This window comes from Mesocricetus auratus, unplaced genomic scaffold (genome assembly GCF_017639785.1).
Source record: "Mesocricetus auratus isolate SY011 unplaced genomic scaffold, BCM_Maur_2.0 Super-Scaffold_100676, whole genome shotgun sequence".
Taxonomy (NCBI): domain Eukaryota; kingdom Metazoa; phylum Chordata; class Mammalia; order Rodentia; family Cricetidae; genus Mesocricetus; species Mesocricetus auratus.
In genome coordinates, this window is record NW_024429266.1 from 12,886,944 (window position 1) to 12,906,978 (window position 20,035).

Genomic DNA, 20,035 nt, shown 5'->3' on the forward strand with positions numbered 1-20,035 from the left:
CTAAGTGCTTTGTACTGTGTAGATGTAGTCTCATTGGAACTTCAAGTGTGCACTGGTCCCCTTTCAATTTTGTGTATGTGTTTAGCTATTTTTTTAATTTTATTTTATTATATGTATGCTCTATCTGCATGTATACCTTTTTGCCAGAAGAGGGCATCCGATCCCACTATAAATGGTTGTGAGCCACCATGTGGTTGCTGGGAATTGAACTCAGGTCCTCTGGAAGAGCAACTAATGCTCTTAACCTCTGAGTCATCTCTCCAGCACGTGTTTAGCTATTTTATCACTTAACCTTATAAAAATTACAACTCTGTCTAATCCAGTTTAGTGATATACATATGTATCCTTCGCATTTTTGTCTTTGGGAACTTCTAGCCTTTGTTACTCAGTAGCATGAATTTGTATTCCAGAGTATACTTGATAGTAATACAGGCTCCTAGTTATTTCTAGTTCTATGGACCATCTCATCTTATACTCTCCTATTAATTCTACCTGGGACCTCATTAGTCATTTCTGTGGGAGCAGCACGCATAGTTTAACTCAACTGTTTGTCTTCCACCCAACTTTCCTGAGAGACGGAGTGACTCCCCACAGTCCTGTTTCCCCAAATGAATGGAGAGATTCTCAGTAAGGCAGAGCTGGAGTTGGGTGTATGCAAATGCACTTGAATAGGTTCCATCTGATCAGCCATCTCAATTTTCCTGTCTTTCAAGTTTCTGGACTATACTAAGGTGTGTATTTATGCATTTCCTCTACAGGTGAACTCAAAGTCAGCCATAAGCATTTTGAAGAAGCTTTCAGGAAAGTAAAACCATCTATATCAGTAAAGGTGAGAAACATTCCTCAGTGTCTAGAAAAGAGGTGTGAAATTAACATCTGTGGATAGGAACTTAGAAGTTTTATTAGTTTATTTTTTTTATTGAGGAATAGTATCTTTATATATCCTAAGCTAGCCTCAAACTCAGGAGCCTCTTGCTTCTGCCTTCCAAGTAACATATTACAGACATGCGCCACAAGATTCCTCTTCACTGGCACACATAATAATAGGCCAAAACTTTAAATGCTCATATAATGAAATGGTATAGCTATTTGAAAGATCACAAAATATCTCCCAAATTTATTACTAAGTAAAAAGCATAGGAATTGTGTCTATAATATGCTAGGTAAAGGAATGTGTCTCTGTATGCTATTTATATTAAAGGGTGAACTAATTAATTGTAGTTTTGCTTATATTTCCAGAAGGAAATATATATGGAAACATTGTTTATAGGAAGGAGAGAGAGAGAGAATTTTTTTTCCCTCTCTAAAGTTGTATATATTTTGTCTTTCACATTTATTTTGTGTGTGTGCATCTGCCCGTGTATTCATGCCTGCGTCAGGACTCAGTTCTGTCCTGCCACATGGGATATGGGGATGATAACTCGGGTCACCAAACTTGGCAGCAGCTGCCTTCATCCACCGAGTCATCTTCCTGGCCTAAGTACTATGCATTTTTAACACTTAGTGACCATTTTACCTATCCAAAAGAAAAACTTAATGCAGTTAGCTTGCTTTGTTTACTCAGGGTTTTGATGTTGTTTGTTTAGGTTTTGTGTGTGTGTTTTTTTTTATTTTGTTTGTTTGTTTTGTTATTTGAGACAGCACATGCTGTCTAGCTGAGGATAGCTTTGAATTTCTGAACCTCACAGTGATAATATTATAGACATATGCCACCACACTTGGCTTTATGTGGTGCTAGAGGTTGAAACCAGGGCTTTGTGTATACCAGGCAACCAATCTGCCAAACGAGCTACTGATGGGGAAGTCCTGTGTATATGTCAGAAAAGCACTGTTGGTCAATAGGGAAGCAAGATAGGTGGGACTAGGAGTTCAGGAGGATTCTGGGAAAGAGAGACACAGACAGTCATGATGTAGCCGCCATAGGAATAAGAGGTCTGGACCCTTTTCTCCGGTAAGAGAAATACTTAGATTAACAATTATGGGGTAAATACTTAAGTCAGAGATAGCCAGTAAGAAACCAAGCAAACGGCCAACAGCTTCATAATTAATACAGTGTCTTGTGTATTATTTGGGGACTGCAATTGTGGCAGGGCCCAGGCGGATGGCAGGGTAGGCTACACTCTACAAGCTATATTCTCAGTCTGTCTTTGTTTTTTGAGACTCTAGCCCAGGCTATCTTTAGTTCATGATGATCCTCTGTCGAGACTCCTGAGTGTTGAGATTGTAAGGCATGAGCCATCACACCTAGCTAGCACAATTGACTTTTTAAAATCGATTTCTCTTTTATTTTTTACATTTGTGGGGTGGGATGGGGGTGGGGACATAACTGAACCACAGCATGCAAGCAAAGATGAGATGACTTGAGAGTTCTCTCTTCCTTTCATGTGGAGTCTAAGGACTGAACTCAGGCTGTTGGAGCTGGCGGTGAATGCTTTCATCTTCTGAACCATCTTTCTGGCCCTAGGATAGATTCTAAATAGCTGGAAATAAATAAACCAGAACACATTTTAAGTTTTTCTTTGGGATAAATAGTGGGAGTGGCATTGTCATCTAACCCTGAAAAGGTCAGTGTGGCAACAGTGAGCTTCCACTACATAACCTGCTGGGTTGACAGAACTTTGAAAGATTGGCCACAGCAAAGGAGGAGAGGGTGTCAGATGCTACAAGTCTATTGTACTGGAAAGAGTGGCGCAGTCACGTTGGGAGCTAGTCTGGCAGTGTTTTGGAATTTTAAGACACTTTAAAACCCTTTTGTTTCCTGTTTCCATCTGGATTCAGGGTAGTTTACAGGTGCAGACATCTCTTGACCTGGCTTGCAAACTTCCCTGGACATGGATGGAAATCGTGGTATATCTTCTAAAGGTGCATGTGCAGGCTCTAGATGCAGGAAGGAGCAAGGCATAGTTGCTGGGTCCAACTGCCAGGGCCACTGTAACCAAGGGCCACAGATGGGCATCTTAAACAGTAGAGATTGTATGTTCTCACTGTGGTGCACCAGACATCCAAGATCCAGATGTTATCTTGTCAGAGTTCTAAAGTTTCTGTCCCCACATTCTAGGGTGTTTGGCTGTCTTCACATGTTCTTCTGTTTGTGCCTTCGTTGGGACTGAAGGCCACCTTCACTGCTTTATCTTAACCTAGTCACCTCTGTAGAACCCTGTCTCTAGGTCCTAGGAGTTAGGGCTTCAATATAGGAGCCTGCCAGTTACAACTCCCATCCCATAACTTCCTGATCAGCACTATGTGGTATTTTCTATCCTTTCAGGATCAAATGATGTATGAAGCTCTACAGAGGTCCCTCAGTCAGTGACACCTGCAGTACCTGGCATGGAGGTGTCTAACATGGAACCCGCCAAGAATCACACTCACTCTGAAGGGTCTACATTCAGCTGGATGCAAATGACCTCATTGTAAGCATTTTATTTTCAAATTATTGAGGCCCAAATGGAGATGATGTCTCCCATCTGGCCAGCTTTATAGGAAAACTCCCTACCTCAAAAAAAAAAGAAGAAGAAAAAAAAGGACTGATAAAGCAAGGCCTTATTCAAATAAAATTTTATTTTGAACTGTCTTAATCGTACATAAAAGTTACAAAAAACTGTTTTCCTGAGAACTGGTCACCTTACATCCCAGGTACATATATCGGTTTTGTGTAAATCAGAATGGTTTTCTACATAACCAACCATCAAAAACACTGACACATGTTACTATGTAATTATCAAGTTCCAGTCTATCTTTTTTGGCTGCTCTGATGTCCTTTATAGTAAAAAGATGTTTACTATAATTAAATTAATTAAAATTAGCTATTCCAGTGTGTTAAGTCTTCTAGTTCCCTTATAGTTTCCAAAAGTTTTTGTTGTTGATTTTTTTATTTCTGTTTGAAGACAGTTTCTATGTATCCCTGACTGGCCTAGAACTTACTATTTAGCATAGGCTGGCCTCAAACTCCCAGAGACCCACCTGCCTCTGCTTCCTGAGTGCTGTGATTAAACGTATGTGCCCCTTATCCTGCTTTAATTTACATCTTTTTAAGTACTTAAGACCATCACTATGGTCACTTGATTCAAGTTCTGACAGGATTCAAACACTATAGAGTTACTCCTCCTCTTCCTTTTTAGCTTAAACCTACTTATACCTCTTAACCTCTGTTGCTCCCTCACCAGATTCAGAGTCTAATTTTTTTCAGTGTATTATTCAGTATCATGGTTTGATCAGATTGTGTCTTTAATGAATTTCTAAGCCGATGTTTTATAAGAGATTTTATGTTATGATTATTTCATCAGACCATTCAAGTGTTGTGTATCTTGTGTAAACAGGTCTGGTTACTTCATTTTATCCTATCTCATTCAAGAAGTCTTTGAGATTCCTTTTAAGAATGAGACTGATGGGACTGGAGAAGTGGCTTAGTAATTAAGACTACACACTGCTCTTTCAGAGGACCAGGTTTGATTCCCAGCTCCCACACAGGCAGCTCCAGGGGATCCTGCTGCACTCTGGCTTCTACAGGCACCTGCTCTCACATGCATGTTCATCCCCACCCCCACATACACACTTTGTAAAAAAAATAAAATGTATTTTTATAAAAACAATGAAATTGATAATGGATTGACGAGATGGTTTAACAGGGTAAAGGCACTTGCAACCAAGTCCTACAACCTGATTTTGAAACTGGAGACCCATATGGTAGAAAGAACTAACTTCTAAAAGTTATACTCTGACCTCTGTGTGTATGTCTATCTCTCTCTCTCTCTCACACACACACACACACACACACATAATAAATTGGAAAGATATGACTGAAGTAAAATGAGGATTACAAAGGTCAAGGAGATTCCTTTTTCTTGAGGACTTCAGAGAAGTTGATAGGTACTAAACAGAAAGACATTGTCAGGGAAGGACACAAAGGAGGCCAACAGAGGCTAGGAAAACAAACCAGGATCGGTAGAGGCAGATGATTGAGATGATCAGGAAACTAGAGGAAAGCCAGGAAGCCTTAACTCGTGGATCCAAGCAGTTGAGTCTGATGCTGTACTTAATAGATGCCATAGGAAAACAACGCCTGGCATTTCAAAGTTCTTCCTGGCAACTGAATGTTGGGGCTAAGTACATTCTATTTCTGGTACCCTGAACATAAAATGCAGATTGTATAAGAGGTGACCACCATGGTACATTTTGGATATCAGTCAGTCCTGGGCAGAAAATAAATTCCAACATTTCTAAAAATGATACCTTTGAGCATGTGCTGGACACTGCTTGACACTCTTGTGTGCTCCCATGTGGTGTTCTCAACTCACTAGGATGTGCTGACATCCTATTTTTTTAGTCTACATTTTATACAAATGAAGATTGGGAAAAAACAAAGATTGAGATTTTGCTAATACTAACAACCTAACTTCTAGTCTGGCTGTCTAACTTTTCCCTGGTGAAAAAGATCCATTCTGTTTGGAAACCTCTGGAATTGCATGTACTGTCCTCTCATTGTCAAAGATTTAACTATCTTAAATACATTTTATAGCCAAGTGTGGTAGCATATGCCTTTAATCCCAGCACTTGGCGTGTAGATGGATGGATCTCTCTGTTCCAGACAAGCAAAGGCTGTGTCATGAGACTGTCTTAAGAAATAAAGTATATTTTGTGTCAGACACTGCTGACATGATGAAGGAGCAACCTCAGAAGAACTTGTTTGTTCTTTGATACCCATTCTAATTTATTTCCCCTTTAATTAAGAAGAGCCTAGAGCCAGGCAGTGGTGGTGCACACCTTTAATTCTAGCCCTTGGGAGGCAGAGGTAAGTGGATCTTTGTGAGTTTAAGACCAGCCTGGTCTTCAGGGCAAGTTCCAGGACAGCCAGGTCTATACAGAGAACCCATTCTAAAAAGAAAGACAAAAAAGAGCCTAGAAACCTAGCCAACTCCCTGGGGCTAATGAAGTCATGGATCTTAGAAGAGTGTATAATACTACCACCACATGAACTAGCATAATTCTTTTTTTTTTTTAATTTTATTTTCCAGTTTAAATTTAGATAAGAATCAAGGTTGCTTCACAAGTCAGTTCCAGGTCCCTCTCCCATTCCCTCCCTTCCTCCCGTGCCCTCCCCCCCCCGTTATCCCCTCATTTCTCCAGGGAGGGTGAGACCCTCCATGGGGGTGTCCATAGTGTGTCATTTCATATAGGGCAGGGCCTAGACCCTTTCCCAAGAGTTCAGGGTGAGAGTGCACCTCACATTGTTCTATTGGAGTCCAAAGTCCGTGTGTATACTTGGGATGGGTACTGATCTGCTGCCCAAGGCTCAATAGATTCCCTAGGCCTCTTCACTGACACCCAGATTCAGGGGGTCTTGTTCAGTCCCATGCTGGCTTCCCAGGCTAATGCCTGGGATTCAAGAGTTAACCTTTGTCTGGTCAGCTGTTTCTGGGGGTTAAACCAGCCCAGTCTTAATCCCTTTGATCATCAGTCCTCCCTCTCTGTTACTGGCTTTCTTGAGTTCAGCTCAGTACTTAACCGAACTAGCATAATTCTTAACTGCATTGTAAAACTTGTACTCACAGATAAGTTCAGCTCTCACCCATATCTAAGAAACTTCTCTGCAGCAAGCAGAGTTACAGAAATCTACAACTGGCCACAGTGCGAAGATCATCTTATTGTGGGGTTCCCAGTCCCAACAGATAGATCTACACAACAGTGCCTGGACCTAAGGCTCAGGGACTATCAAGGAAGAGGAAGTGAAAAGGTTAAGAGCCAGAGTATCAGGAAGTCTGCTGTGAGATGGTGTGTCCTAGACAGGACAAGGAAGCCTCACTTATGTTACCTCAACAGTATGGCTGCCTAGTAGGACCTGAACAATAACAATGGTAATGGACATTCTAGTGCAAAGGAGTGAAATAGGGGTCCCATCCGTTGACAAATGAAGAATAGGCAACTAATGACTGCTGAGAGAGAGAGAGAAAGAATTAGTCTCTCATAGGGGTGAGTCCCCCCAATTGGTAATCCAATAAAAAGAGACCGGCCCTGAAACATTAAACTGGCTTAACGGGTATATGTGTGTGTGTGTGTGTGTGTGTGTGTGTGTGTGTGTGTGTGTGTGTGTGTGACAAGAAAAGGTACTTCAAGAGGGAATGGTGGGAGAATGGGAAGTGTTTGAGGGAGGAAAGGAAGGGGAGGTGATATAATTGTTACAAGTTACCCTGACCCAAACCTGACAATGATGTTTGCCTTTATAGATGCTGCATCCCTGAGCAGCATCTATCAAGAGTTCTTGTGACAAGAGTCTGCTCCTTATCTTAAATAAAGAACTCCTAGTTGGTCTTATATACTTAGTGGTCTGTGACTTCCTTGTTTGGACTATAACAGGTAAACTGTGTGCTGCATATCAGTTGGGGTAAAAACTTTCAGAGCCAGTTTTTACTGTTTTCAAGTTGATTCATCTCAAGTATCCTGACCACTGCAGAATGTCACACATTAAATAATTTCTTAAAAGAGTTTAACCTTGCAGGAATCAGAAGTGTGAGGTAGTGGGAATTCAAGTCACAGGTCTTTTTTTTTTTCCTGATACAGAGTTTCTCTGTGTAGCCCTGGCTGTCCTGGAACTCACTCTGTAGACCAGGCTAGCCTAGAACCCTCCTGCTTCTGCCTCCCAAATGCTGGGATTAAAGGAGCCCTAACTAGTTCTTATAACTTAAATTAGTCCATATTTTTTTAAAGATTTATTTATCATGTATGCAGTGTTCTGCCTGCGTATCAGAAGAGGACACCAGATCTCATAACAGATGGCTGTGAGCCACTATGTGGTTGCTGGGAATTGAACTCGGGATCCCTGGAAGAGCAGTCAGTGCTCTTAACCTCTGAGCCATCTCTCCAGCCCCCTAGTCCATATTTTTAAACATACATTCTTCCATGTGTCTCATCTCCATACTGCCCATGACTCTTCTTCTTTCCAGAGTTTTCTCTATGCCTGGAAGTCCCGCCTACACACCTGTCTAGCTATTGGCCATTCTGCTTTTTATTACACCAATCACAACAGTACATCTTCACACAGTATACAAATATCCCAGGGCATAAAGCAGTCACCTGAGGTTGGTGCAAACATTGAAGTATCTGCAAGGAAAGAAGAAAAGCTTTGGAGAGCATAGCAACAGGAGAGGAAGTTCATTCTTGAAGTCCCACTCAGCTCCAAGCACTTTCTGCATCAGGAATTAAGAGAATGAGGGGTGGTACAAAGGACAAAAGCCTCAAGACACAGCGGTGGAGAACAAGCAAACCACTCCCCGAAGTCTCTTAACAGATTCAGAAAACAGTGCAGGGCTCCTCACTAAGCAGGTCTGCAGTCTAACTGGGCAGAGGTCCTGGGTTCTATAAACACAGGTGCTGACTGGCAGAGTGATTTGTGCCTATAATCCTTACACTTGGGTTTAAGGCTAGCCTGTGCTACACACTGAGTGCCACCTCAGACTCATAGAGTGGGGCCATGACTAGGAAACTAAACAAATCTACAAACAAAACAATATATTTATGTTTGGAAAAATCTCATGCACTGGACCAGCACACTGCAGGAAGCCATTTTGAAAAAAATCCATGCAGAATGCAGCTTTCAGTTCCACAGACAAAGATTACACTTGGGAAACCCAGAGTAAGTGCTGGGTGATTATGCACTGGGGGCTGGCCTGAAGAGTCCCTACAAGTGTGGATCAGCACCGCGGACAGCTCTGCACTTTTGATCCTGTCTGCACCATAGGCTGGGGTGGAGTTCATGTCCCCATCTTGGAGCTAAATAGAGAAGCTAGCTACCAAAGCTCTCGCGTAGGAAAAAGACAACAGCAATAGAAGACAATGGAGTGAAGTGAGAGAACTGTGCCCTGCCACAACCACAGGATCTTGAGGGTGCTATGCCCCATTGTGTGAAATGTTTGACAGTTCTCTAAGGTCCCTGGAGCCAGAAAGAACACCTCGAGTGGTAACAGGCACTGCCTGGCTCATGAACTATACTGTATGCTTTCAGGAAACAAAGGCAGTGATCTATCCAGAAATCCAAATACCATAAAGGATCTGTTCTCATCAGAAAACACCAACTCAAAATAGCCAATAAGCAGCACTTCTCCACAGCCTCTACATCAGCTTCTGTCTCCAGGTTCCTGCCCTATTTGAGTTCCTGTCCCAATTTCCTTTAATGATGAACAGTGTTGCAGAAATGTAAGCCAAATAAACCCTTTTCTCCCCAGCTTCTGGTCATTGTGTTTTATTGTAGCAGTAGGAACCTGAAGACATACAGAAGACCGATTAAGTCAAAGGTTAAATCAGAGAAATTGAAATGTATGCATATAGTGTTTTATTATGTGTTATTCCCCTTCTGTCTTCTTCCCCCTTTTAACTTCTCTTACTTGTTATCTATTTTTGTAGACCATTTTTGTCCTTTCTCATATTCTACATCCCCTCTCACTTACCTGTATAGGACATGGATTGATAAAACAAACTCAGCAAAGTAGAAAGAAATAATAAAAATTTAAAAATCAATGAAATGGAAATGAAAAGAATAAGATAATCAATGAAACAGTTGATTTATTGAAAAGATAATTAACACTGACAAGCTCTTAACCAAACAAAAGACAACAATATCAAGAAATTAGCAAAAGAAAGGACAACATTACAAGACATATCACCCATTAAACCCAGAGGATCAGTAAAGACTACCTTAAAATTATGTATTCCAATATATAGCGAGATCTAGAAGAAATGGATAAATGTGTGGAAATATATGGCCTATCAAAAATAAACCTAGTGTTTTTAAACAACTGAAACAAATTATAATGAGAAATAGAAGTGAAGCAGTAATAGAAAGACTCCCCAAATAAAGCCACCCAAGCCTCAATGGAGTCACTTTAAATTCTACCAGACCTTTTGAGAAAATCTAAGACTAATCTTCAAATTATTCCACAGTACACAAAGGAAAGAAATACTACAAACTCATTTTTTGAAGCTAGTATTAGTCTAATACCAAACTGGTAAATACAAGCAAAAAGCTCTGTGTGTTTGAGGCCAGCCTGGTTTACAAAGTGAATTCCAGGTCATCCAGAGCTACAGAGTAAAACCCTGTCCAAAACCCACAAAACAAAACAAAAAATAGCAAAACAGCCAGGCATTGTTGGCACACACATTTAATCCCAGCACTCGGGAGGCAGAGGCAGATGGATCTCTGTGAGTTCGAGACCAGCCTAGTCTACAAAGCTAGTTCCAGGACAATCTCCAAAGCCACAGAGAAACCCTTTCTCAAAAAACCAAAATAAATAAATGCCTGCAAACTGAAGCCAGCAATACAATAAAAAGATTATTCACTATGATCAAGTTGGCTTCATTTCAGGGATACAAGGATGGTTCAACATATGCAAATTAAGAATGAAATACACAACAGTAAAAATAGAGAAAGTCTTATCATGGTTAAATGAATAGGTGCAGAAAAGACCTTTAACAAAGATGATCATCCCCTTCATGATTATAAACTGAATTTGAATAGAAGTAATATACCTCAGCACATTAGTTGGTAAATCTATAGTCAAAAATAAGCTAAATGAGGGGAAAACAGAAAAGCATTTTTCTCTAAAATCAGGAATGAGACATTCCTGGTGTCTCCTCTCTTCACTGTTACTTAATAAAATTGTTAGAACTCTTATTAGAGTAAAAAGTAAAAATGGAATTGAAATTACTAGAGGAAAACATAGGCAAAACACTTTGAGATCTAGGCATAGTAAGTTCTTTCTGAAAAGGATTCTAGTAGCTCAAAAATTAATAAGCATGCATTGACAGATGGGGTTGCACAAACTGTAAAAGTTTGCACAACAAAGGAAACGCCTGAGTGAAAGGACAGCCTATAGAACGGGAGGAAAAATGATCAGCTGTAGCTGACAGGAGATAGTATCTAGAGTGGTTAACTTAAATTCTTAAATATCAAAATATCCCCACAAAGCACCCAGTTGGTTAGTGGACTAATGAAATTAATAGACAGTTCTCAAAAGACGAGTTATGCCGAGCGTTGGTGGCGCACACCTTTAATCCCAGCACTCGGGAGGCAGAGGCAGACGGATTGCTGTGAGTTTGAGGCCAGCCTGGTTTACAGAGCGAGTTCCAGGACAGCCTCCAAAACAATACAGAGAAACCCTGTCTCAAAAAAAAAAAAAAAGAAAGAAAGAAAGATGAGCTACAAGTGGCTGGTAATCATGAATAAAGGTTCAACATGCTTAGATATCAGGAAATTGTAAATCAAGGCTACATTGACGTTCCATTTCACCCCAGTCAGAATGTCATTAAGAAAACAAGGACTGGAGAGATGGCTCAGTGGTTAAGATCACTTGTTGCTCTTACAGAGGATAGTAGTGGTTCCCACCACCCACACTGGATGGGTCACAACCCCCTGTAACTCCAGCTGTAGGGAATCTGAGCCACTCTTTTGGCCTCCATGGGCACCCACACACGTGCGTATGTAATGCAAATTAGTGCAGCAGTGGGGTTAAAAAAGAAAACTAAAACTAGAACTGCCATTTCTAGCTATATATTTAGCAACCTAAAATTACACAACACATTCACTTTTAAACCTAGAGCAAAATAAAGACTCTAAGTCAATGTACCACAAATGTTTTTGTTTGTTTATTCCTTTATTTAAGGTACTGGTATTAAAACCAGGGACTTGAGGATGCTTGGCAAGTGCTCCACCACTGAGTACTATTTCTAGCCTAAAAAACCTCCATTTCTTTTGTTTTGTGTGTTTGTTTGTTTTTTGTCCAGAATGCCCTTGAGTTCCTTCTACAGCATAGGAGATCTTGAACATGAGATCATCCTGTCTCAGGTGCTGAATAATTTGGATAATAAGCTTGATCCATGAAGACCAGCTTGTTCATTGAAGAAGTGAGGTCTATAGGAAGGGAGCTAGGTCACTGGAGACTGTGTTGAAGGGGACAGTGTGAAGAGACAGAAGAGTTTCTGTCCCGCCTGGTCCCACAGCCATTTAGCCCCAAATAAACACACAGAGACTTATATCAATTATAAACTGTTTGGCCAATGGTTCAGGCTTCTTATTGGCTAGCTCTCTTAATTATTAACCCATTTCTATTAAACTATGTATTGCAATGAGGCTGTGCCTTACCCATAATGCTCTGGCATGTTACTCCTTTGGTGGCCACATGGCATCATCCTGGCGACTCACTCTCTGTGTTCCTCTTCCCGGTATCCCTAGTCTGGTAGCCCCGCCTATACCCTGCCTGGCTAATGGTCAGTTGGCATTAATTCACCAACCAGTAAAACAAGCATATATTCACAGCATACAGAAGGACATCCCCCATCAACAGTGGGTGTCCTCCTCTCCTTTTGTGCCTGCTAAGTGAAAAGGTGTCTGCTATGGCACCAAAGTCACTGAGCTGCCAGGAGCAGGAAGCAACAGGGAGAACCACTCATAGGCTGAAAACCTCTACAGCTGTGTCCAGATCCAGCAGTCCTCTGTTCACGTTGATTCTCCTCGGGTGTCATTACAGTCGTGTGCTATAACTCCATTACTGGGTGAGGCCCTGTTGCAATTTGAACATGGGCTTTGGGAAGAGGTAAACCACACAGGGGCTTATGTGAGGAAGTAAGAGCCCCAAGACACAAATGAGCCCCCTGGGACTACAATTAGGGACATGTATGTTACAAAGAAGTGGGGTAGCATGGAGTGGTACCTGATATTCCATTCCTGGTGAGTGTGAGGCTGGAGGGTTCCCCAGTTCCAGGCCCCCCACTCAACCTTCCTGTTCCCCCATGACCTACTCTCTCTTCCTCTTCTCCCCCCTCTCTTCTTCCCAGCTCCCACCCCCCCACTCTCGCCATGTTCCCAATCTGTTCAGGAGATCTTGCCTTATTCCTCTTCTCTGGGGTACCATGTATATCTCTCTTAAGTTCTTTCCTGTTTCCCAGACTCTCTGTCAGTTGAAGTGCAGACTGGCACTATCCTGATCCATGTCTAAAATCCACATATGAGTGAGTACATACCATATTTGTCTTTTTGTGACTCACTCAGGATGGTTTCTTCTAGTGCCATCCATTTACCTGCGAATTTCAAGATTCCATGATGGTTTTTTTTTCTGCTGAGTAGTACTCCATTGTGTAAATATACCATATTTTCTCTATCCACTCTTCAGTTGAGGGGCATCTAGATTGCTTCCAGGTTCTGGCTATTACAAATAATGCTGCTATGAACATAGTGGAGCAGATGTCCTTGTTGTATGTGTTGGCATCTTTTGGATATATGCCTAAGAGTGGAGTTGCTGGGTCTTGTGGTAGATTGATTCCCATTTTCCTGAGGAATCTACATACTGATTTCCAAAGTGGGTGTCCGAGTCGGCACTCCACTCCTACCAGCAGTGTTCTCCTCTCTCCACATCCTCTCCAGCATAAATTGTCTTCGGTGTTTTTGATTTTAGCCATTCTGACAGAAGTAAGATGGTAGTTTTGATTTGCATATCCCTGATGGCTAGGGATGTTGAGCATTTTCTTAAGCCATTTTAGACTCCTCTATTGAGAATTCTCTATTTAGTTCTGTACCCGACTTTTTAATCGGATCCTTTGGTGTTTTGGAGACTTGCTTCTTGAGTTCTTTGTAAATTTTTTTTTGAGATCAGCCCTCTGTCAGATGTGGGGTTAGTGAATATCTTTTCCCAATCTGTGGGCTGCCCTTTTGTCTTGTTGACTGTGTCCTTTGCCTTACAGAAGCTTCTCAGCTTCAGCAGGTCTCATTTATTAATTGTCAATCTCAGAGTCTGTGCTACTGGTGTTATGCTCAGGAAGCAGTCTCCTGTACCAATTCATTCAAGGGTACCTCCCACTTTCTCTTCTAACAGGTTCAGTGTGACTGGATTTATGTTGAGGTCTTTAATCCGTTTGGACGTAAGTTTTGTGCAAGGCGATAGACATGGATCTATCTGCAGTCTTCTGCATGCCAATATTCAGTTATGCCAGCACCATTTGTTGAAGATGCTTTCTTTTTTTCCATTGTATAATTTTAGCTTCTTTGTCAAAAATCAAGTGTTCATAGGTGTGTGGGTTAAAATCAGGGTTTTCAATTCGGTTCCATTGGTCTACCTGTCTATTTTTGTGCCAGTACCAAGATGTTTTCAAGACTATAGCTCTGTAATAGAGCTTGAAGTCAGGTATGGTGATGCCTCCTGAAGTTCCTTTATTGTTTAGGGTTGTTTTGGCTGTCCTGAGTCTTTTGTTTTTCCACATAAAGTTGATTATTATTCTTTCAAGGTCTGTGAAGAATTGTGCCAGAATTTTGATAGGGATTGCATTGAATCTATAGACTGCTTTTGGCAAGATTGCCATTTTTATTATGTTGATCCTACCAGTCCAAGAGCATGGGAGATCTTTCCATTTTCTGGTATCCTCTTTGATTTCTTTCTTTAGAGACTCAAAGTTCTGATAGACAGGTCTTTCACTTCTTTGGTTAACGTTATCCCCAGATATTTGATGCTGTTGATGGCTATTGTAAAGGATGATGTTTCTCTGATTTCTTTCTCAGCCACTTTATCATCTGTATATAATAGGGCCACTGATTTTTTTGAGTTAACTTTGTATCCTGCCACTTTGCTGAAGGTGTTTATCAGCTCTAGGAGTTCCCTTGCGGAGTTTTTCGGGTCACTTATATAAACTATCATATCATCTGCAAATAGTGAAAGCTTGACTTCTTCTTTTCCTGTTTGTATCCCCTTGAACTCCTTTTGTTGTCTTATTGCTCTAGCTAGAACTTCAAGTACAATATTGAAGAGATATGGAGAGAGTGGACAGCCTTGTCTTGTTCCTGATTTTAGAGGAATTGTGTTGAGTTTCTCTCCATTTAGTTTGATGTTAGCTGTTGGTTTACTGTATATTGCTTTTATTATGTTCAGGTATGTTCCTGTTATCCCTGATCTCTCTAGGACCTTTATCATGAATTTTGTCAAAGGCTTTTTCAGCATCTAGTGAGATGATCATGTGGTTTTTCTTTCGCAGTTTGTTTATATGGTGGATTACATTGATAGATTTTCTAATGTTGAACCATCCGATGCTGCATTCCTGGGATGAAGCCTACTTGATCATGGTGGATGATTTTGCTGATGTGTTCTTGAATCCAGTTTACTAGTATTTTGTTGAGTATTTTTGCATCGATGTTCATGAGGGAACTTGGTCTACAGTTCTCTTTCTTAGTTCTGTCTTTGTGTGGTTTGGGTATCAAGGTTATTGAAGCCTCGTAAAAAGAGCTTGGCAGTGAGCCTCCCGCTTCTATTGTGTGGAATACTTTGAGAAGTATAGGAATTAGCTCTTTGAATTTCTGGTAGAATTCTGCACTGAAGCCATCTGAGCCTGGGCTCTTTTTGTTGGGAGGCTTTTGATGACTGCTTCTATTTCATTAAGGGTTATAGGTCTGTTTAAATTGTTTATCTGTTCTTGATTTAGTTTTGGCAAGTGATATCTATCAGGAAATTGTCCATTTCCTTTAAATTTTCAAATTTTGTGGAGTACAGATTTTCAAAGTATGCCCTGATGATTCTCTGAATTTCCTCAGTGTCCATTGTTATGTCCCCCTTTTTGTTTCTGATTTTGTTAAGTAGCATGCTCTGTCTCTGTCTTTTGGTTAGTTTAAACAAAGGTTTGTCTATTTTGTTGATTTTTCTCAAAGAATCAACTCTTTGTTTCATTGATTCTTTGCAATGTTTTCCTGGTTTCTACTTGACTGATTTCAGCCCTCAATTTGATTATTTCCTGGTGTCTGCTCCTCCTGGGTGAGTTTGCTTCTTTTTGTTCTAGAGCATTCTGTGCTATTAATTCTCTAGTATGACTCTTCTCCAGTTTCTTCATGTGGGCACTTAGTGCTATGAACTTTCCTCTCAGCACTGCTTTCAGAGTGTCTCATAAGTTTGGGTATGTTGTGTCTTCATTCTCATTGAGTTCCAGGAAGTCTTTAATTTCTTTTTTTATTTCTTCCTTTACCCAGAGATGGTGCAATTGTGCATTGTTCAATTTCCATGAGTTTCTGCGATTTGTGTTATTGTTGAATTCTACTTTTAATGCTTGGTGGTCTGATAATATACAGGGGGTTATTCCAATTTTTTTTGTATCCGTGGAGGTTTGCTGTGTTTCCTATTTATGTGGTCGATTTTAGAGGAGGTTCCATGTGGCGCCAAGAAGAAGGTGTATCCCTTTGTGTTTGGGTGGAATGTTCTATGGATGTCTATTAAAGCCAGTTGGGTCATAACTTCTACTAGTTCTTTTATTAAGTTTCTGTCTGGAGGTTCTGTCTGGCAGTGAGAGCAGAGTGTTGAAGTCTCCTACTACTAGTGTGTGAGATTTTATGTGCGACTTGAGCTTTAGTAATGTTTCTTTCATGAATGTGGGTGCCTTTGTATTTGGGGCATAGATGTTCAAAATTGAGACTTCATCTTGATGGACTTTTTCTTTGATGAATATGAAATGTCCTTCTTCATCTCTTTTGATTGATTTTAATTTGAAGTCTAATTTGTTAGATATTAGGATTGCTACACCTGCTTGTTTCTTGGGTCCATTTGATTAGAAAATCTTTTCCCAACCCTTTACTCTGAGGTAACGTCTGTCTTTGACTTTGAGATGTATTTCTTGTATGCAGCAGAAGGATGGGTTCTGTCTTTGTATCCATTCTGCTAGTCTGTGTCTTTTTATAGACAAGTTGAGACCGTTGACATTAAGGGATATTAATGACCATTGATTGATGATTCTTACTTGTGCTTGATTTATTGGTAGTGGAGTTATTGTGTGTAGGTTCTCCCTTTTTCTTTTGGTGTTTGGTAAAGTGGGATTATCTATTGTGTATGTCTTTGTGAGTGTAGTTATATTCATTGGGTCAAGGTTTTCCTTCCAGCACTTTCTGTAGAGCTGGATTCATGGATACATATTGTTTAAATCTGGCTTTGTCATGGAATATTTAGTTTTCTCCATCTATGGTAATTGAAAGCTTTGTTGGATATAGTAGTCTGGGCTGGCATCCTTGTTCCCTTAGCGTTTGTAGGACATCTGTCCAGGATCTTCTGGCTTTCATAGTTTCCACTGAGAAATCAGGTGTAATTCGAATAGGTCTGCCTTTATATGTTACTTGGTCTTTTTCTTTAGCTGCTCTTAATATTTTCTCTTTATTCTGTAGGTTTGATGTTTTGATTATTATATGGGGAGGTGACTTCTTTTTCTGGTCCAGCCGATTTGGTGTTCTGTAAGATTCTTGTATTTTCATAGGCATATCCTTCTTTAGGTTAGGGAAGTTTTCTTCTGTGATTTTGTTGAATATGTTTTCTGTACCTTTGAGCTGTGTTTCTTCGCCTTCTTCTATACCTATTATTCTCAGGTTTGGCTTCTTCACGGTGTCCCATATTTACTGGATATTTTGTGTTAGGGATTTTCTTTGGTTGATGACTGTATGTCCTCTAATGAGTCCTCAATACCTGAGAGTCTCTCTTCTATCTCTTGTATTCTATTGGTGATACTTGCATCTGTAGTTCCTGATCTTTTACCCAGCTTTTCTATTTCCAGCATTCCCTCATTCTGTGTTTTCTTTATTGTTTCTATTTCAGCTTTTAATCCTTCAACTGTTTGAGTTGTTTCCTTCATTTGTTTGGCTGTTTTATCTTGGTAATCTTTAGATTCTTTGAGAGATTTGTTTATTTATTGATTTTTTTGGTTTGCCTTTTCCTCCATTTCATGTATTTTTTGTTTGTGTTTTCTTCTACCTCTTTAAGGGATTTCCTCGTTTCCTATTTGAGGGTCTCTATCATCTTCATAAAATAATTTTTAAGGTCTGTCTCTTCTGCTTCCTCTATGTAGTGCTTTTCAGGTCTTGCTGGTGTTGGTTCCCTAGATTCTGGTGGAGTCATGTTGGCCTTTCTATTGCTGAGTGAGCTCTTATTCTGTCTTCTTTCCATCTCTTCTTCCAGTGGGTGCAGGTGGGGTCTTTCTGTCTCTACTGGTCTCCTTTCCTGAGGCTGAACCTGGGGACCCTGGAGGGTGGGGTCTGGAAGGACTGATGCCTTTCCTGTGTGAGCGCGTCCTCTCGATGCCAGGAGCAAGCCCCCAGAAGATTGAGGGGATGGGCGGGAGATAAGGGGTGGCCCCAGGGTGACCCAAGCTCACCTGAAGCTGGGAATGCAGGAGGTTGGGCCTGGAAGGACTGATGCCTTTCCTGTGTGGGCACGTCCTCTGGATGCCAGGAGCAGGCCCCCAGAAGATTGAGGGGATGGGTGATGGGCGGGGGATGCGGATGTGGCCCCAGGGGGACCTGAGCTCACCTGAAGCTGGGGACGCCAGAGGTTGGGGTCTGGAAGGACTGATCTATGTTACACACTTTAATTTTTGTTTGTTTATTGTTTTGAGACAGGGTCTCTCTGCATAACTCTGGAATTCACACTGTAGACCAGGGTGACTCAGAGATCCACCTACCTCTGCCTCCAGAGTGCTGGCATTAAAGGTGTGTACCACCAAACCCAGTTGCCTTTATTTTTCTTTTTGACAGTGTTGTTTCCTTAAAGGCTTGGGGAGTGGATGACAAGCACTAGCCTACTCTGTGGCACTTTCCAGATTTCTTTTCCAGGCATGTCAGAACCCTCTCCCACTCTGGGCCAGTGAGGCCCTAGTTAGTCCCCTAAGACTTGGGATAGAGAATGATGTGGGAGAGGTGGTGTGACCCCAGTGGGGCAGCAGGGTTTCTGGTCAGGTCCCTCCTCTCCTGTCTACCCACTCAGGACAGAGATCCTCAGTAAAGGCCTTTGGCATGGTTCTCTTTGCCTGAGAACTTCCTCTGCCTTCCCACATGACAGAGATTCAAGTGCCAAACCAGCCCTTAGTGAAGAGGGGCTGAGGTTGATCAATGTGCAACTCTACTTCCTTCCTGCTCAGAGAGACCTTTTCAACTCATGCCGGGTGCAGAGAAAGGAGAAAATGCAGTAAATGTACAATTCCGTGAAGAGATGAAAGATTGCGGTCCATGAACTGTCCCAGGAGTCGAGGTGGGCACTGGGCGACTTCTCCATACCTCTTTGCTTCCCAGCCTGGTTGCTCCATGGTCCTTCTGCTTCCTTTGTACACACTTCTCTTACTTTTCTGAGCACTTCCCACTCCCTCATCCTTCCCTAAGGTAACACTCCAGAGAAGCCACTTATGCCCTGATCCTTGTCTCAGGGTTGGTTTTAGTAGAAACTGACAAATCAAGCAATTGCATTGTAGGGTCCAAGGAAAAGGTGAAGGAAGACCCCAGACTCAAATAGTATGTAAGAGCCAAGAGTGTTTATTAATATTCCAGCATGCATGTGAGCATTCACCTGTACAAAATGGCGATGATGTATTCTCTTCTGTAACTGTTTCCAGCTGAACCTGGGGTGTTGTTGTCAGGGCCCAGGAAGGTTGAAAGGAAAGTCAAAGGCTGGGCAGTGTGGCAGAGAGGTATACAGAGCAAGTTCCAGGACAGGCTCCAAAGCAATACAGAGAAACCCTGTCTCGAAAAACAAACAAACGAACAAAACCATCAACATCAGCAGAGATCTGAGAAGGGTAAATTTCATCTGGGTAAGAAGTGCAGACCAAGCAACTTCTGAGTCTATTAAAAATGACAGAGACTAATCCATAACCCAGGCTCCTGTGGTCTCCATAGCATTGGGGCAAAGGTTCTAGGACAGCATCAGTCTTTGGTTGCCAGGCCCATTAGGTGAGAGTTTTTCCTATGGAGGGGGAACATGGGGAAGACCAACCTTATTTTGTCCAGGAAAAGTGGGGCAGTCAATTCTCTAGTGTCTTGTTTGTACATAGTCTGGGCTGGCCCTGGCAACAGGTGTTGCATTGGGACATTTTGCCCACTGGTCAGTGTTACCAACAATCCAGGTAGCATGGTCATAGTGGTCCATATCTTCTTTGGAGGCCTCAGGGTCACTGTTAGGAGCTGGGAGTCTCTGTCATAATAAACTTTTTATTAAATAATTTAAACATCATATTCACCAAATCTCTGGCAGGTTTGAAGACCATCATCTATAAA

General features: G+C 41.4%; 1 protein-coding gene across 2 annotated transcripts in view; it reads left to right on the plus strand.

Annotated features, from left to right (window-relative positions):
- The window catches only part of Nvl (nuclear VCP like), a 46,514-nt gene extending 40,851 nt beyond the window's left edge, over nt 1–5,663 (plus strand). For both annotated transcript variants that reach the window (XM_005078130.4, XM_021231874.2), the window contains exons 22-23: nt 759–829; nt 3,266–5,663. In XM_005078130.4, coding sequence (XP_005078187.1) covers nt 759–829; nt 3,266–3,310 — 116 coding nt within the window. In that variant the 3' untranslated portion in view covers nt 3,311–5,663. The remainder of the gene's footprint in view (nt 1–758; nt 830–3,265) is intronic.
- The last annotated feature ends 14,372 nt before the right edge of the window (nt 5,664–20,035 follow it).